At 48.4% G+C, this 11,959-nt stretch overlaps 2 protein-coding genes across 4 annotated transcripts; both read right to left on the bottom strand.

Moving 5' to 3' along the window:
* Positions 1-58: 58 nt before the first annotated feature.
* On the bottom strand, positions 59-2,842 carry WBP1 (WW domain binding protein 1). Of its 3 annotated transcripts, none has more exons than XM_077843033.1 (5): positions 2,261-2,842; positions 2,008-2,096; positions 1,186-1,288; positions 882-1,058; positions 59-711 (listed from the first exon to the last, which is right to left on the bottom strand). In XM_077843033.1, the coding sequence occupies exons 2-5, from the start codon at positions 2,053-2,055 to the stop codon at positions 257-259; spliced, it is 783 nt and encodes a 260-aa protein (XP_077699159.1). In that variant the 5' UTR covers positions 2,056-2,096; positions 2,261-2,842; the 3' UTR covers positions 59-256. The 3 variants fall into 3 exon arrangements, with proteins under 3 accessions (XP_077699159.1, XP_077699157.1, XP_077699158.1); XM_077843031.1 differs by lacking the exon at positions 2,008-2,096 and adding an exon at positions 1,830-1,931; XM_077843032.1 differs by lacking the exon at positions 2,008-2,096.
* Positions 2,843-2,992: 150 nt separating this feature from the next.
* INO80B (INO80 complex subunit B) lies at positions 2,993-5,764 on the bottom strand. Its single transcript, XM_077843027.1, has 5 exons — positions 5,692-5,764; positions 5,266-5,458; positions 4,945-5,063; positions 4,605-4,774; positions 2,993-3,612 (listed from the first exon to the last, which is right to left on the bottom strand). Exons 1-5 carry the CDS (start codon positions 5,747-5,749, stop codon positions 3,082-3,084), a joined length of 1,071 nt encoding a protein of 356 aa, XP_077699153.1. The 5' UTR covers positions 5,750-5,764; the 3' UTR covers positions 2,993-3,081.
* Between the last annotated feature and the right edge of the window lie 6,195 nt (positions 5,765-11,959).

The following is an 11,959-nucleotide window of genomic DNA, read 5'->3' as shown; positions in this document are numbered from 1 at the left end:
ATGCAGCAAGTTGAGCACTAGTCCATTGAGCACCAGTCCACCCAAATTCACAAGCAGCTGGTTCACATCTCTTTAATGAGATCAAAGGCTCCTGTGTGTTTTTTTGGGGGTAGAGCTAGCACAGTCCCCCAAACACTGCCACTCTTTTCAAGACTCCACCCCTTTCAGGCAGATTAGAAGTGGCAGGGAGAGGCCAAAGAGAACTTGGGCCCAGGGCAGTTTCTGGTGGGCAAGTAATCCACCCTCCCAAAACTGTTTATGGGATGTCCCCTTCACTGGAAGCTAGCTCCACAGGGGAGGCCTGGGGTACAGGATTGAGGGGCAGCACACAAGGGTCCTCCAGATCTGGTGGGGTGGCACCAGCCCTAGCCTCCTTGACTGGCTTGCCCTCGCTAGAGTCAGGACAAGGGCAGAGCTCAATACCTGAGTCACCAGTCAGGCGGCGATAGCGGCAGGAAGGGGGTGTGGGGGTAGGGCTCATCCCAGCCCCTGGCTCACCCTCCTGATGAGGGGGTGCACTCTGGTGGGAGGAACCACCTTCCACATTTGTTCCCTCGCAGGGGGCAGGGCAGCTAGAAGCAGAGGAGCGGCAGGTGCGTTCACTGGAAGCAGTCAAGGGGCAGCCTGAGGCTGCAGTGTAAGGAGGTGGTGGTGTGCCCGGCCGGTGAACCACATCCTCATAGGCTGGGGGTTTGAAGGTGCTGAGGAGGCCTGCGGGAAAGAATGGCATGGTTGGTGGGGCACCCAGAGGTGGGGTAGTGGTATCTCTAGTATTAGGAAAAGTTTGCTTTGAAATTTCTGAAAAGGGAATGTGTGGATGATTCCAGGTTCTGGGTTGGGAGAGGCTGCTGGCAGTGAGCCCAGAGCCTCCAGCCACTCACGAAGGTCAAGCAGCGAACCGGTGGGGACAGGGCCAACTCCATGGCATGCCCCATGGTAGGCTAACAAGTTGATCTCACGCTGCCGCTGCTGTTGCTGCAGCCGGAGCTTAGCTCGTCGATGACGGAAGGCGCAACAGCAGCTAAAGAGGATGAGGACAGTCCAGAGCAGCCAGAACCCTGCAAGGGGTGAGGAGGGAGGGTCTTAGCTACCTCCCAGGCATGGAAAGGTCCATGAAGGCAGGAATTTTGAGGCCCAAGGGAGGGTGGGCAGAAGGACCCAAGAACAGCCCCCTTGGAGACTCACACCAGAGCTCATAGTAGTAGGTGCAGCAGCCCGTCTCCCCGCAGCAGTGACCACTCTCACAGAGGTAGGGCTGGTTGTTCACTCCTGGGCACAGCTCTCGAAGCTGGGAGCAAGGAGGCACTTAGAACCAAGGGAGATTCCAGCCCCAGCCCCAGGCACTGTCCACCCCCACCCCACAGCATGCAAGGGCACAGTCCCACTCGCTGAGCCAAGTTGAGCTCAGAGAGATTTGTGGGGAGGGAAAGAGTGATGGTGAGAGGAGTGTTGGAACATCTGAAGGGCTGTTGACGTGGAAGAGGATTTGGAACATTAGGAATCTGTCTAGAGAACAGGATGCAAGGTGTGGACATACAAAGAGACAGATTTCAGTTCTGCATATGGAGACTTCTCTCACACTCAGGCTGGTTCCCCAGGGTGTTTTCTGTTAAGGGAGTGTTTGGGCAGAAGCCAGAGGGCAATCTGAGCTATCTCAAAGTCTTAAACAATGGGTAAAGGGTTTAAGGTAATTTCAATGCTAAAATGCTCTCCTTACCCGCCCCCCACCCAATGCCTCCCCACCCCCAAGCCGGATCTTTCCACCCGTGGGTCTCTGGCTTCCTAGGGTAGAGGAAGGGCCATATGAGTCCCAGAGCAGTGCTCCCAACCAGATGGGATTGCTGTGGATGATAAAGGATGGCATCCAGGGCGCGAGTCTGGGTTCCAGCTCTTCTCCAAATTGCTCCCTCAAGAGAAGACGCTGCCGGACTCTGTTGTGACAATAGGCACACAGAAAAACATCACAAATAACTGTTGTAAGACAGAGGGAGCTTCCCTGGGCCTCACTATGTCTTTGGTCACTGGAGAGCCACTGCAAGCTTCCACTGCAGCCATGGGATGGGAGTCTATGGAGTTGCAGGCAAAGTCAACTGCATCTACGTTACAAAGTTTAGACAAAGAGTAGAAGGGACATATTTAGGAACTTCACAGTATCTTTGGCTACGTGAGTTCCTCCCCAACCCCCCAAAAGGTAGGGACAAGGAGAGGGGATAGAGAAATAAATGGCTGTCGTGATAGGCTTTTGGAGCAGTTGGGATACCTGCTGTTGCGGCACGCGAAGTGCCCCCCAGGCCTCCTCGCTGCCGTTCCCGCTGCTGGCCTGAGCCATGCCTCCACCTACAGCCCCTTGTAGACCACAGCCTCCTCTATCGCCAGGCGCCCCGCCCCTGCCACCTCTGCCGCCACCGCCATGGCCCCTGCCCGGCCCATCTTCGCTGCCGCCACCATCACTCCGCGGCTGGAGCTTCCATCCGGGGCGAGCTCTGCCAACTAGGACCCAGATTGCTCGGCCCTACCAATCGGCAACGCCCGCCGGCGGACGGGCCAATAGGAACGGGCCGGAGGGCTCTCCCGGCGACCAATCCACAGCCGCGCCTCCGCCGCTCGCCCAGACAACAGGAGCTCGCCCAGACAAAGAGTGGGGCAAGGTTCGACCCTGCCCCTGACTGACAGCGGCAACAGCCAATACGGACAACGGAACGGGCTCCGCGTTATCAGCCAATGAACGGCCGTCCAGGAAAGCAAATTCTCCACTGATTGGCTTGAGCGTTATTTCCGAGGATGACGACGGAGGCCCAACCAAGCCAGGTGACCCCACTGGAAGAGGCGAGGCGAGGCGAGGCGGGGCGGGGCGGTGTCCCCAAAAGTCCGCCCAAGTCTTCTCGCTGCCTGGAGGCCATGTTCCCCGGAGTCGACGCAATCTCCCGAGGGGGCAAAATGTGTGTACGGGGCATTGGCCTGCCCATAGCCCATTTCCCCAGCTCTGTACAAGTCGAGGCACCGGATTAAATTTAATAGGGTGGGGAAAAGAATGAAAACCCGGCAGGGGAGAGGGCGCAGAGTCCGGGTTAGGTAAGGACCTTAAGTAGCCAAAAGGGGGGACCCGGGGCCCTCGGGCCCTCCAAGCCGCATCTGCAGGTTGATGCGGTAGCACTGAAGGCTGCAGAGCGCCTGGCCCGTGCGCGAGCAGGCGTAGCGGCGTGGGTGCGGGCAGCCGGGGACGGAGCACCGAGGAGGAGGGCCAGATGGGGACGGCCGCTGAGACACTGGCGCGGGGGCGGGGATGCCTGGCGGGAAGGAAAGGGTGGAACCCTGGGCCCCGCTGCTGTAGCGCACCATTGGGGCCGGGGCCGCCGTGCGCCCTCCCCGTCGCTCGCCCCGCGCTGCCCCTCGGCCTCCCCGCCCGCTGGGCGCCGCGGTCTTGGTGAGGCGCTCGATAGTCTGGTTCTTGTGCTCCTCCGCCCGCCGAGCCGCCTGCAGCCGTCTCTTTCGCGCCCTCTCCTCCCGCTTCAGCAGCATCTCCTCGGTGAGGGCCGGGGCCGGGCAGCCCCCAGCCACAGGTAGCGGCAACATCGGGGAAGGCTGACTCCGCGCCTTCTGGAGTAGAGCTCGCTGGGGAGAGACAGACCGAGTGGTGTCAGGGAGGCGAGGTCGGCCCAAGCGGGGGAAGGGAAGTGGGGGTCCGGGAAGCAAGGTCTTGTGGAGCGCTGGCCTTGAGAGAAGGGGTGGAATTAGCACCCCTCTCCAGGTGCCTTACTGCTGCCTCCTCCCAGATCTCCAGACTGTCATCTTTAGGTCCCTGACTCTAAAGAAGAAAAGCATTAACGTTTCCTACCTGCCCTAAGTACCAAAACTCTGTTTACCACCTCTCCAGAGGTTTTTTTTTGCTTTTTTGTTTTGTTTTGTTTTAAATCTTTTCATCTCGGTGGATAGCATCAATTAGATAACTGGCCAAGCCCCAAACTCAGGGTTACCCTTGATTCTTCTTTTCTCCCTGCTCCCTCACTCCCAACAAGTATCTATGTCCAAAATATATCAAGAATCCATCCGATTTCCTCCATTTCCACAACTTCACCTTGGTTTGATCCATGACCATCTCACCTGACCCCTTCAACAGCTTCCTGGCAGGTCTTGCTTTTCTACTCCTTATCTCCACTGAGAAGCCAAAGTAATCTACTGAAATATAAATCAAATCTATCATTTCCTGCATATACCCCTTTCATGCTTTAGTCACACTTTTCTCCTTGACCACTACTGGCCATGTTTCACTCTCAAGGTCTTTGCAGCTGCTGGTCTCTGCCTGAAAAGCTCCAGTATTGGCAATGTAATCTCATCAGAGAGGTCTTCCCTGACTTCCCTACCTAATGTTGTCTCTTACCACCACTTTCTATTTCATTACCCTATTTTTGTTATAAACTGTGCTTTTCAAAATTATTTACTTACTCCTCTCCCTCCAACACACACACACACAAGAACAGCAGCTCCATGAGAACAGAAACCTCTTTTTTTTCACCACTGATATCCCCATTGCCCAGCAACATTCTTGGGACATAGGAGGTTCTCAATATATATTCAACTAGTGAATGAAGAATGAACTGACTTACCTGTCGAGCAGTGAGCAACCGTTCATTGATTTCCTTCTTGAGATCTCCATTGTCATCTAGCTCCCCCTTCTCCAAGGCATCCAGCCACCTCTGTTCCTCCTCTTCCTCTTGACCCCCTAAGCCCCCTGACAAGTCCCGAAGTGGGGAGGGGGACAGATTACTGTCTTCATCTGGAAAGTAAAGTTAGAGAGCTAAAAGTAAAATTGTTCAAGTGGAGAACCCTAATTTGGCCAAGTTAATACTGAGACACTCAAAAGTCTCACCCTCCTCAGAACCAACCCTCTTCCTTTAACCAGGTATAATGAGAAACCCAGTTTCCCCACCTCCAGATCCTTCTCACCCAGCCAGGCACGGTACTGCTCAAGGGGGACTCCTTCCATAGGTTCCTCTTCGTTGTCCACAACCATAAGGGGAGAGGGTGAACGAGGACCCTCAGGGATCACAGTGAAAGTAGGAACACTGCAGAGAAGCAAAGCTGTGTAAGTTGAACAGTTCTGTCCTCCTGCTTGGCAGCTACAACTAGCATTACCCTATACCCTCTTGGGTCTGCCCTGAAGTCAGTACCCATACTCTGTCTACCGGAAAGCCCAGCCAGTTCCTCCTACTACCTCTGCCTGCTCCTAAAGTTCCCCAAGTAAAACTTTGGCTTTCTTGGCCTCACCTCTTGGTGCCCAGGATCTGCCCACCCAGTTTGATTTTGAGTTTAAGCTGGGGCTTGGCAGGTGACGGCTGCGTCGGCCCAGCCTCCTCTTCCTGGTGGTGTTTCTTCTTGTGTTTTTTCTTGTGCTTCTTGTGCTTTTTCTTGTGCACTCCATGGCTGTGGGCACCCGCCAGACTCAATTCCAGCGCTTCCCCTGCGTAAGGAGAGCCTGTCAACGGTGTACGACAAGAGCGGGACAGGGAGAGCCCTGAAGAACCCCATCCGCCCAGGGGCCTCACTTGTCCAGCGGTACACGCAGTTACCATAACAACACCCCGCCTTTCTCCTTCCCACCTGTGGCGAAATACCCAGGAGGCTCGGAAGAGCAAAAAAACGGGGGGCTCCTTTTCTACGAACGTCCACCTTGCTTTATCCACCCGCGCTTACCCGGTTCAGGGGCTTCCATAGCCCCGGAGGTGCTCCCGCGCCGCCACAGCTTACTCATAGGGTCTTGCAAGGAAAAGGGGACTGGAAATGGTAGGGACACAGGCTGACATGCCTTTTCCGCCCCGCGGAAGAACCGACTCCAGCCAAACAACAGGCTACTTCCGGTGCATCGCAACCATGCTTGTGCGGGGCACGCGCTGTGGCTAAAAATCCTCCCTGAGAAACAATGAGGGTTCTGATAAAGGTTCCGGGCCCTCCGAGGCCGGGACTGCTCAAAGGGGCGCTCGGCTTTCCCCTCGCTCCACCTCCGCACGCTCGATTCCAGAACCCAGCGCGGGCGATTCAGTTATGATTGCACTCAAACGTGGTGAGCACATACTCTGGGCCAAATTCAGGGTTTAAGCAACGAGGCTACAAAGATGAATATGAACACTTTCCCCTGCTTTTGAGGAGCTCACAGTGCCCTGGAGGAGTACCGGAGAAACTACACTGCGAGCAGAATGGCAGAAGGGCTTCATAGTGCAAGTGCCCTAGGAGCAAAGCAAACGATATTTAAGTCTAATTTCTCATCAGTAGAGAAATGGATAAATGAATGATGGTGAATTTATACAATCTGGAACTCTCTATTGGTAACAAAAGTTAGCATTGGAAACAATCTAAGTGTCCTTCTAATGAAATACCAAAATAATTTGGTGCGTGGATTTGGTATATTCATACAACTGCAGCTACGCCGCTCTTCAAAGGAATGCTACCCGAACTAGTGACAGCAATTCTGATGGGTGACTGGGGAACAAAGGTGAAGGGAGACTTTCTTTTTCTTTTTTAATATTTTATTTACTTATTCATGAGAAACAGAGAGAGACGGAGATTTTTAAAAATTTATTTATTTATTTATTTATTTATTTGACACACAGAGAGAGAGAGAGCACAAGCAGGTGCAGTGGCAGAGGGAGAAGAAGCAGGCTCTCTGCTAAGCAGGGAGCCTGACTCAGGCTCTATACCAAGACCCTGGGGTCATGACCTGAGCGGAAGGAGGCAACACTTAACCCACTGAGCCACCCAGGTGCCCCTTCCTCCTGCCTCTTAAAATAATCTTATTCTTAAAAATAATTTTTTTTTGAGAGAGAGAGAAAGCACGCATGTGAGAGAGAGAGAGAGAGAGAGGAAAGGTGAGTTTCAATATGATGTGATCCCATTTAAAAAATGTAATATGCTTCTATATACACAGGAAAAAATTGAGGAATATATACTACACCTTAATGTGGTTATCTTTAGAGCTGGGGTTGGGGAGGGGTCCTTGGCTGGATCAGTCTTTGGAGCATGTGACTTGATCTTGGGGTCCTGAGTTTGAACCCCATGTTGGGTGTGGATCCTACTTTAAGAAAATGAAGAAGTTGGGGTTGGAGAACTTCCATTGTCTAGGTCTATAATGCATTTTCTTAATGCATTATATTATAGAATATAATGCATATTCTTAATGCAGTCAGTATATATCACATTTATAATTAGAAAAATATACCACCTAAATACATATTTAAATATGTACAAGATGTATGTCTGAGTAAGGTAGCATCAGTGAACAAAGAAAGAACTGATTCAAGAGACATTTCAGTGACAAAATTAAAAGGAACCAATGAAATTATATATGGGAATTTCAGGAAGAAGTCAATGTTGTATAATGATTAAGATTAACAGAATGGACTTTGGAATCAGACAAGCCTATTATAATAAACCCAGTTCCACTATTAGCTGTATTATCTTGAACTCAAAAGTTATTTAAGCTCTCTGAACCCTAGATTTCAGCCTTGTAAGATGGAATGAAGGAGGATCTACTTTAGAGGGTTCTTTCAAGGAAAAAAGCAAATCAAGAATGCAAAGCACCTAATATCTGAGAAACAGCGGATGTTCAGTAAGCAAATGACAACAATAATAAATGACTTCTGCATTTCTAGCCCAAGTATTTAGAGGGAGCATGGTGTTTAAGATAAGAAAGAGAACACAGGAAGAGAAGCAAGTAAGAGAATCAGTGTTGCCCATGGTGAATTTGAAGTGCCTGAGGTATTGCCCAGATAGAGATGGAATACTGCCAGGAGAAGCCAGTGCAAAAGGTGTGAGTGGGAATATAACAGCATAGTAACAGAGGTACCCCCAAAGGTATTGGGGAGAGATGAGACATTCCAGAATGAACAAACAGATGAAGAGGAAAGGACCAGGAACAGACTTGAGTGAGCACCTGTCCCGGACAGGTAGGCCGAGCGGCCAGGCAGAGTTGACAATAGAAGTCAGGAGAGGTAAGAAAGGCACCCCAGGGCAGACAGTATATGCAGACCAAGGCTACATCAGTTGTGTATTGTCCTGCAGAGGACTGGCTGAACTCCTAGGAGAGGATGCTTTCTAGTAGGGTGTGAAGGCAATAGTGTTGTATCATCAGGAGTTCAAGTGAGAGATCACCTGCAGTTAGTGTTTGTCAAACACATTATAGTCTGTAACCTGTTTGCATTGCCCTTCTCTCCCTTGATCCCCATGGCAGCTCCATAAGAGAGATACTATTATTCCCTAATAAAGAAACTGAGGCTCAGAGCAGTTAAATGATTTGGCCAAAGTCACATTGTTAGGGAGTGGTAGAGCCAGCCTCCAACAGAGGCTTCCTGACACCAGCCCCAGAGGTGTTTCCTCAACATCCTGATGCCCAGAAGGGAGGAAGTGGCGACAGCCAGTAGCCCCTGGCTGCATTATTTTGTTTTGGTTTGGTTTTGCTTTGTTTAGAGTAGAAGAGATTTGAGCATGTTTGTAGGCTAAAAGGAAAAGCTTTACTCTTCTGAAAAAGTTCTTAGCCTTATTTTTTAAATATAATGTATTTCAAAATAATTGCAAACATACAGAAAAGTTGCAGGAAGAATACAAAGTTTCTTACTTCCTAAAATCAGATTCTCCAATTGTTAACGGTTCCTATTACCCCTCCCCCTCATTATCCTTATTCCTTCTTGGATCAATCCGAGACACAGTTGCAGACATGAAGTCACTTTACCCCTAAATATATCACTATGTATTTCCTCAAAACAAATACTTTCTTCTATAACCTTTGTGCAACCCTCCCAATCTGGAAATTAACATTGACAGAGCATGACCATCCAATCCCCAGGCCCCCTACAGGTCTCTCCAGCAGCCTAATGTCTCCTTTTCCTTTCTAGTCCAGGATCCAGATCCAGAATCATGCAGTTCATTTCCATGGTATGTCTCTCTCTTTTTTTTTCATGGTATGTCTCTTTGATGTGCTTTAATATGGAACATTTACTCACCCTTTCCCTAGCTGTCATGACCATGACAGTTTTAAGAATTACAGGTCTTGGGGGCACCTGGCTGGCTCAGTCGGTGGAGCATGCTACTCTTGATCTCAGGATTGGAAGTACGAGCTCTATGTTGAGTGTAGAGATTACTTAAAAATAAAATCTTAAAAAAAAGAAAAAAAGAGTATAGGTCTTCAATCCTTAGGATGTCCCTCAACCTGGATCCATCTGATGTTTCCTCACGTCTTGACTCATAATTGTTGGCAGGAATACTACACACACACACAAAAACAACAACAACAACAACAACAACAACAACGATGCTGTGTTCTCCTTGGTGTATCACACACCAGGAGGCACATGGTGTCAGCCTGTCTCACCACTGATGATGCTAATGTTGATCACCTGGTCAGGGTGGTGTCTGCCAGGTTTCTCCACTCTAAAGTCACCATTTTCACTTTTGTAATTAATTAGCTATTTTCTGGGGAAATACTCTGAAACTACTCTGATATTCTCTGCCCATCAAACTTCCACCCACCAGGCTTAGTATCCATTGATGAATACCGTATGAATCAACAGTGCTGTAATAATTGCCAAATGTAATCCTTCTACTTCCATTATTCCATCTACATGTATTAGATGGCATGCTACTGTGAAAGGAGGTTTCCCTTCTTACATTCCTTTACAGATGTATTTATTGATATCATTATGGTTTCCTATTTCAGTCAATGGGTTATAGTCCATTATTATCATTATTTATGTTGATGCTGAACTATGTCCCAGCTTTGGTCAGTGAGCATTTCTTTAAGATGATTTCTGTTCACATGTCTCCACCATGCTTTGAGCACTTTTTTACTTCGTAGCACTTCAAAATGTTTTGGGCTCATCTTGTACTTTGCTTTGAACAAGAAAAGCCAGGAAGTAGGAACATGTGGCTGCCATTACACAAAGGCTACACCAGTCACACAGGGGCTACACCAGTCACACCACAATAACTTGCTGATGAGGATTTCCCTGTTGGCACAGCTACCTGCCCCTCGTGGACTGCAGGTGCAATGGTTATATCACGAACTCTCCCTAGGTCTTGTTTTCACTTGTTTAAGATTCAAAGTCCAGTTGGGAGCATTCCAGTGGCTTGGCTTACCCCTGGGCTGTGAAGAAGTGGTAGACAGGATGAATGACCTAGAAGGTCATAAAGAGGATATAGCCTCAGCCAACCAATATTACCCACAGTAGTGAAACATACAGAAACAGGAAGATGATTTGAACACTGGGTGGCCAAAAACCCCTTCTCCAAATATCCACTTCATAGTTGGAAAGATAGCAATACAGACATAAGCAAAGGAAAACATTGGAAGGATTTTGCACCAAACCAGCAGTATGCTGGTAAATTTTTAACAAAAGCTCCCCAGGGGAAAAGAAAAAAAAAAACAGCCCTGATTTAGTGTTCACCTGTTTCTGTTGTCTACTCCCACCATGCCCAATTTCAAATACGACATGATGGAACCCAGGAATTAGGAAGAGACATGCCATAGCTTACCGTTACATAGCCTTTCCACTATACAGACCCTATCGATGCAAATAACCTCAAGAGATAATAGGAAAATGCAGTGAAATAATTGGAAAGTGATGAGTTTGAGTATCACCATTTCTTTAATATAATTTGTGAGTTTTTTTTAAAGATTTTATTTATTTATTCATAAAAGACAGAAAGAGAGATGCAGAGATATAGGCAGAGGGAGAAGCAGGCTCCCCATAAGAAGCCTGACACAGGACTTGATACCGTATCCCAGGATCACACCCTGAGCCAAAGGCAGACCCTCAACCGCTGAGCCACCCGGGCATCCCTAATTTGTGAGTTTTTAGATTTAATTTTTAACTAAAGCTGTGTTTATTATTTATTTATTTATTTAAATTAACTTAATTAACTTATAATGTATTATTGGTTTCAGAGGTAGAGATCAGTGATTCATCAGTCTTATATAATAACCCAGTTTAAAGCTGTGCTTAACACCTGGAATGCACAGATCTGGGAAATTCAACAGTAGTCTCTTATGAGCCCATGTGGGGCTTCCGTCTACCACAGTACCAAATGTCTCAGTTTTTCTTTGATGGTGGGGAAGGCATGGCTTTATTCCTATTTTTTACTTCATATTATTTTTAAATGGTACAATTACGAGTGTTTTTTTTTTAAAAACTGTATGTGTGTTTTCAAATAGGAATTGAATTTAAAAAATAAAAAAATCCATGGAACTATTGACCTTGTTTCTCCACTCTTGTCATGAACAGTGTCAGCTGGCTTCCCTGACCTCAGTCACAACTTTCTCCAAGTGATTTATGCAAAAGGCTGCCAGACTATGATCTCTAAAATACAACTCTACTGTGCCGCTTCTTTTGCAAAATCTTCAGTCACATGGACTCCAAATTCTCAGGCAGGATTTGAACGCTATTTCCTTTCCAAACATCTTCCATTCTTCTGCCTCTTGTCAGGGGCTTTCACACCCTTCACAAGAGCCTGTGGGCCACTGGGTGGGGGTGAGACAGCTGAGGGCCTGGTAAGAGGACAGTGCTTGAGGCTCCAGACCTTCCATCACAGCAGCTGATTCTATTTCACATATTCCAGGTACGATTGCAGTTGGGGAAAACAAAATCCACATTCTGTTGCTAAAAAAAAAAAAAAAAAAAAAAGTGTTTGAAATGAACCCTTTTAGTCCAACAGCACAGCTCATCCCGGTCAGGTGCTCTGGAATCTGAATGTTTCCTTGAGGCATTTCCTGTGTTCATTTACTCCACTGATGGTTGACTGAGTACTTCCTATGTGCTAGACACTGGGCATAAAGCAGTGGACAGGACAGACTGTTCCTCCCTGGGGAACTTACAGTGAAGTGACAATAGATATTTGAAGAATTAAGAAATAATTCCAGGGCACCTGGCTGGCTCAGTCAGTAGAGCATGTGACTCTTGATCTTGGGGTTGTGAGT

This window comes from Canis aureus, chromosome 12 (genome assembly GCF_053574225.1).
Source record: "Canis aureus isolate CA01 chromosome 12, VMU_Caureus_v.1.0, whole genome shotgun sequence".
NCBI classification, from domain to species: domain Eukaryota; kingdom Metazoa; phylum Chordata; class Mammalia; order Carnivora; family Canidae; genus Canis; species Canis aureus.
The sequence above is the reverse complement of the archived record's forward strand: the minus strand, read 5'-3'. Positions and strand labels throughout refer to the sequence as shown.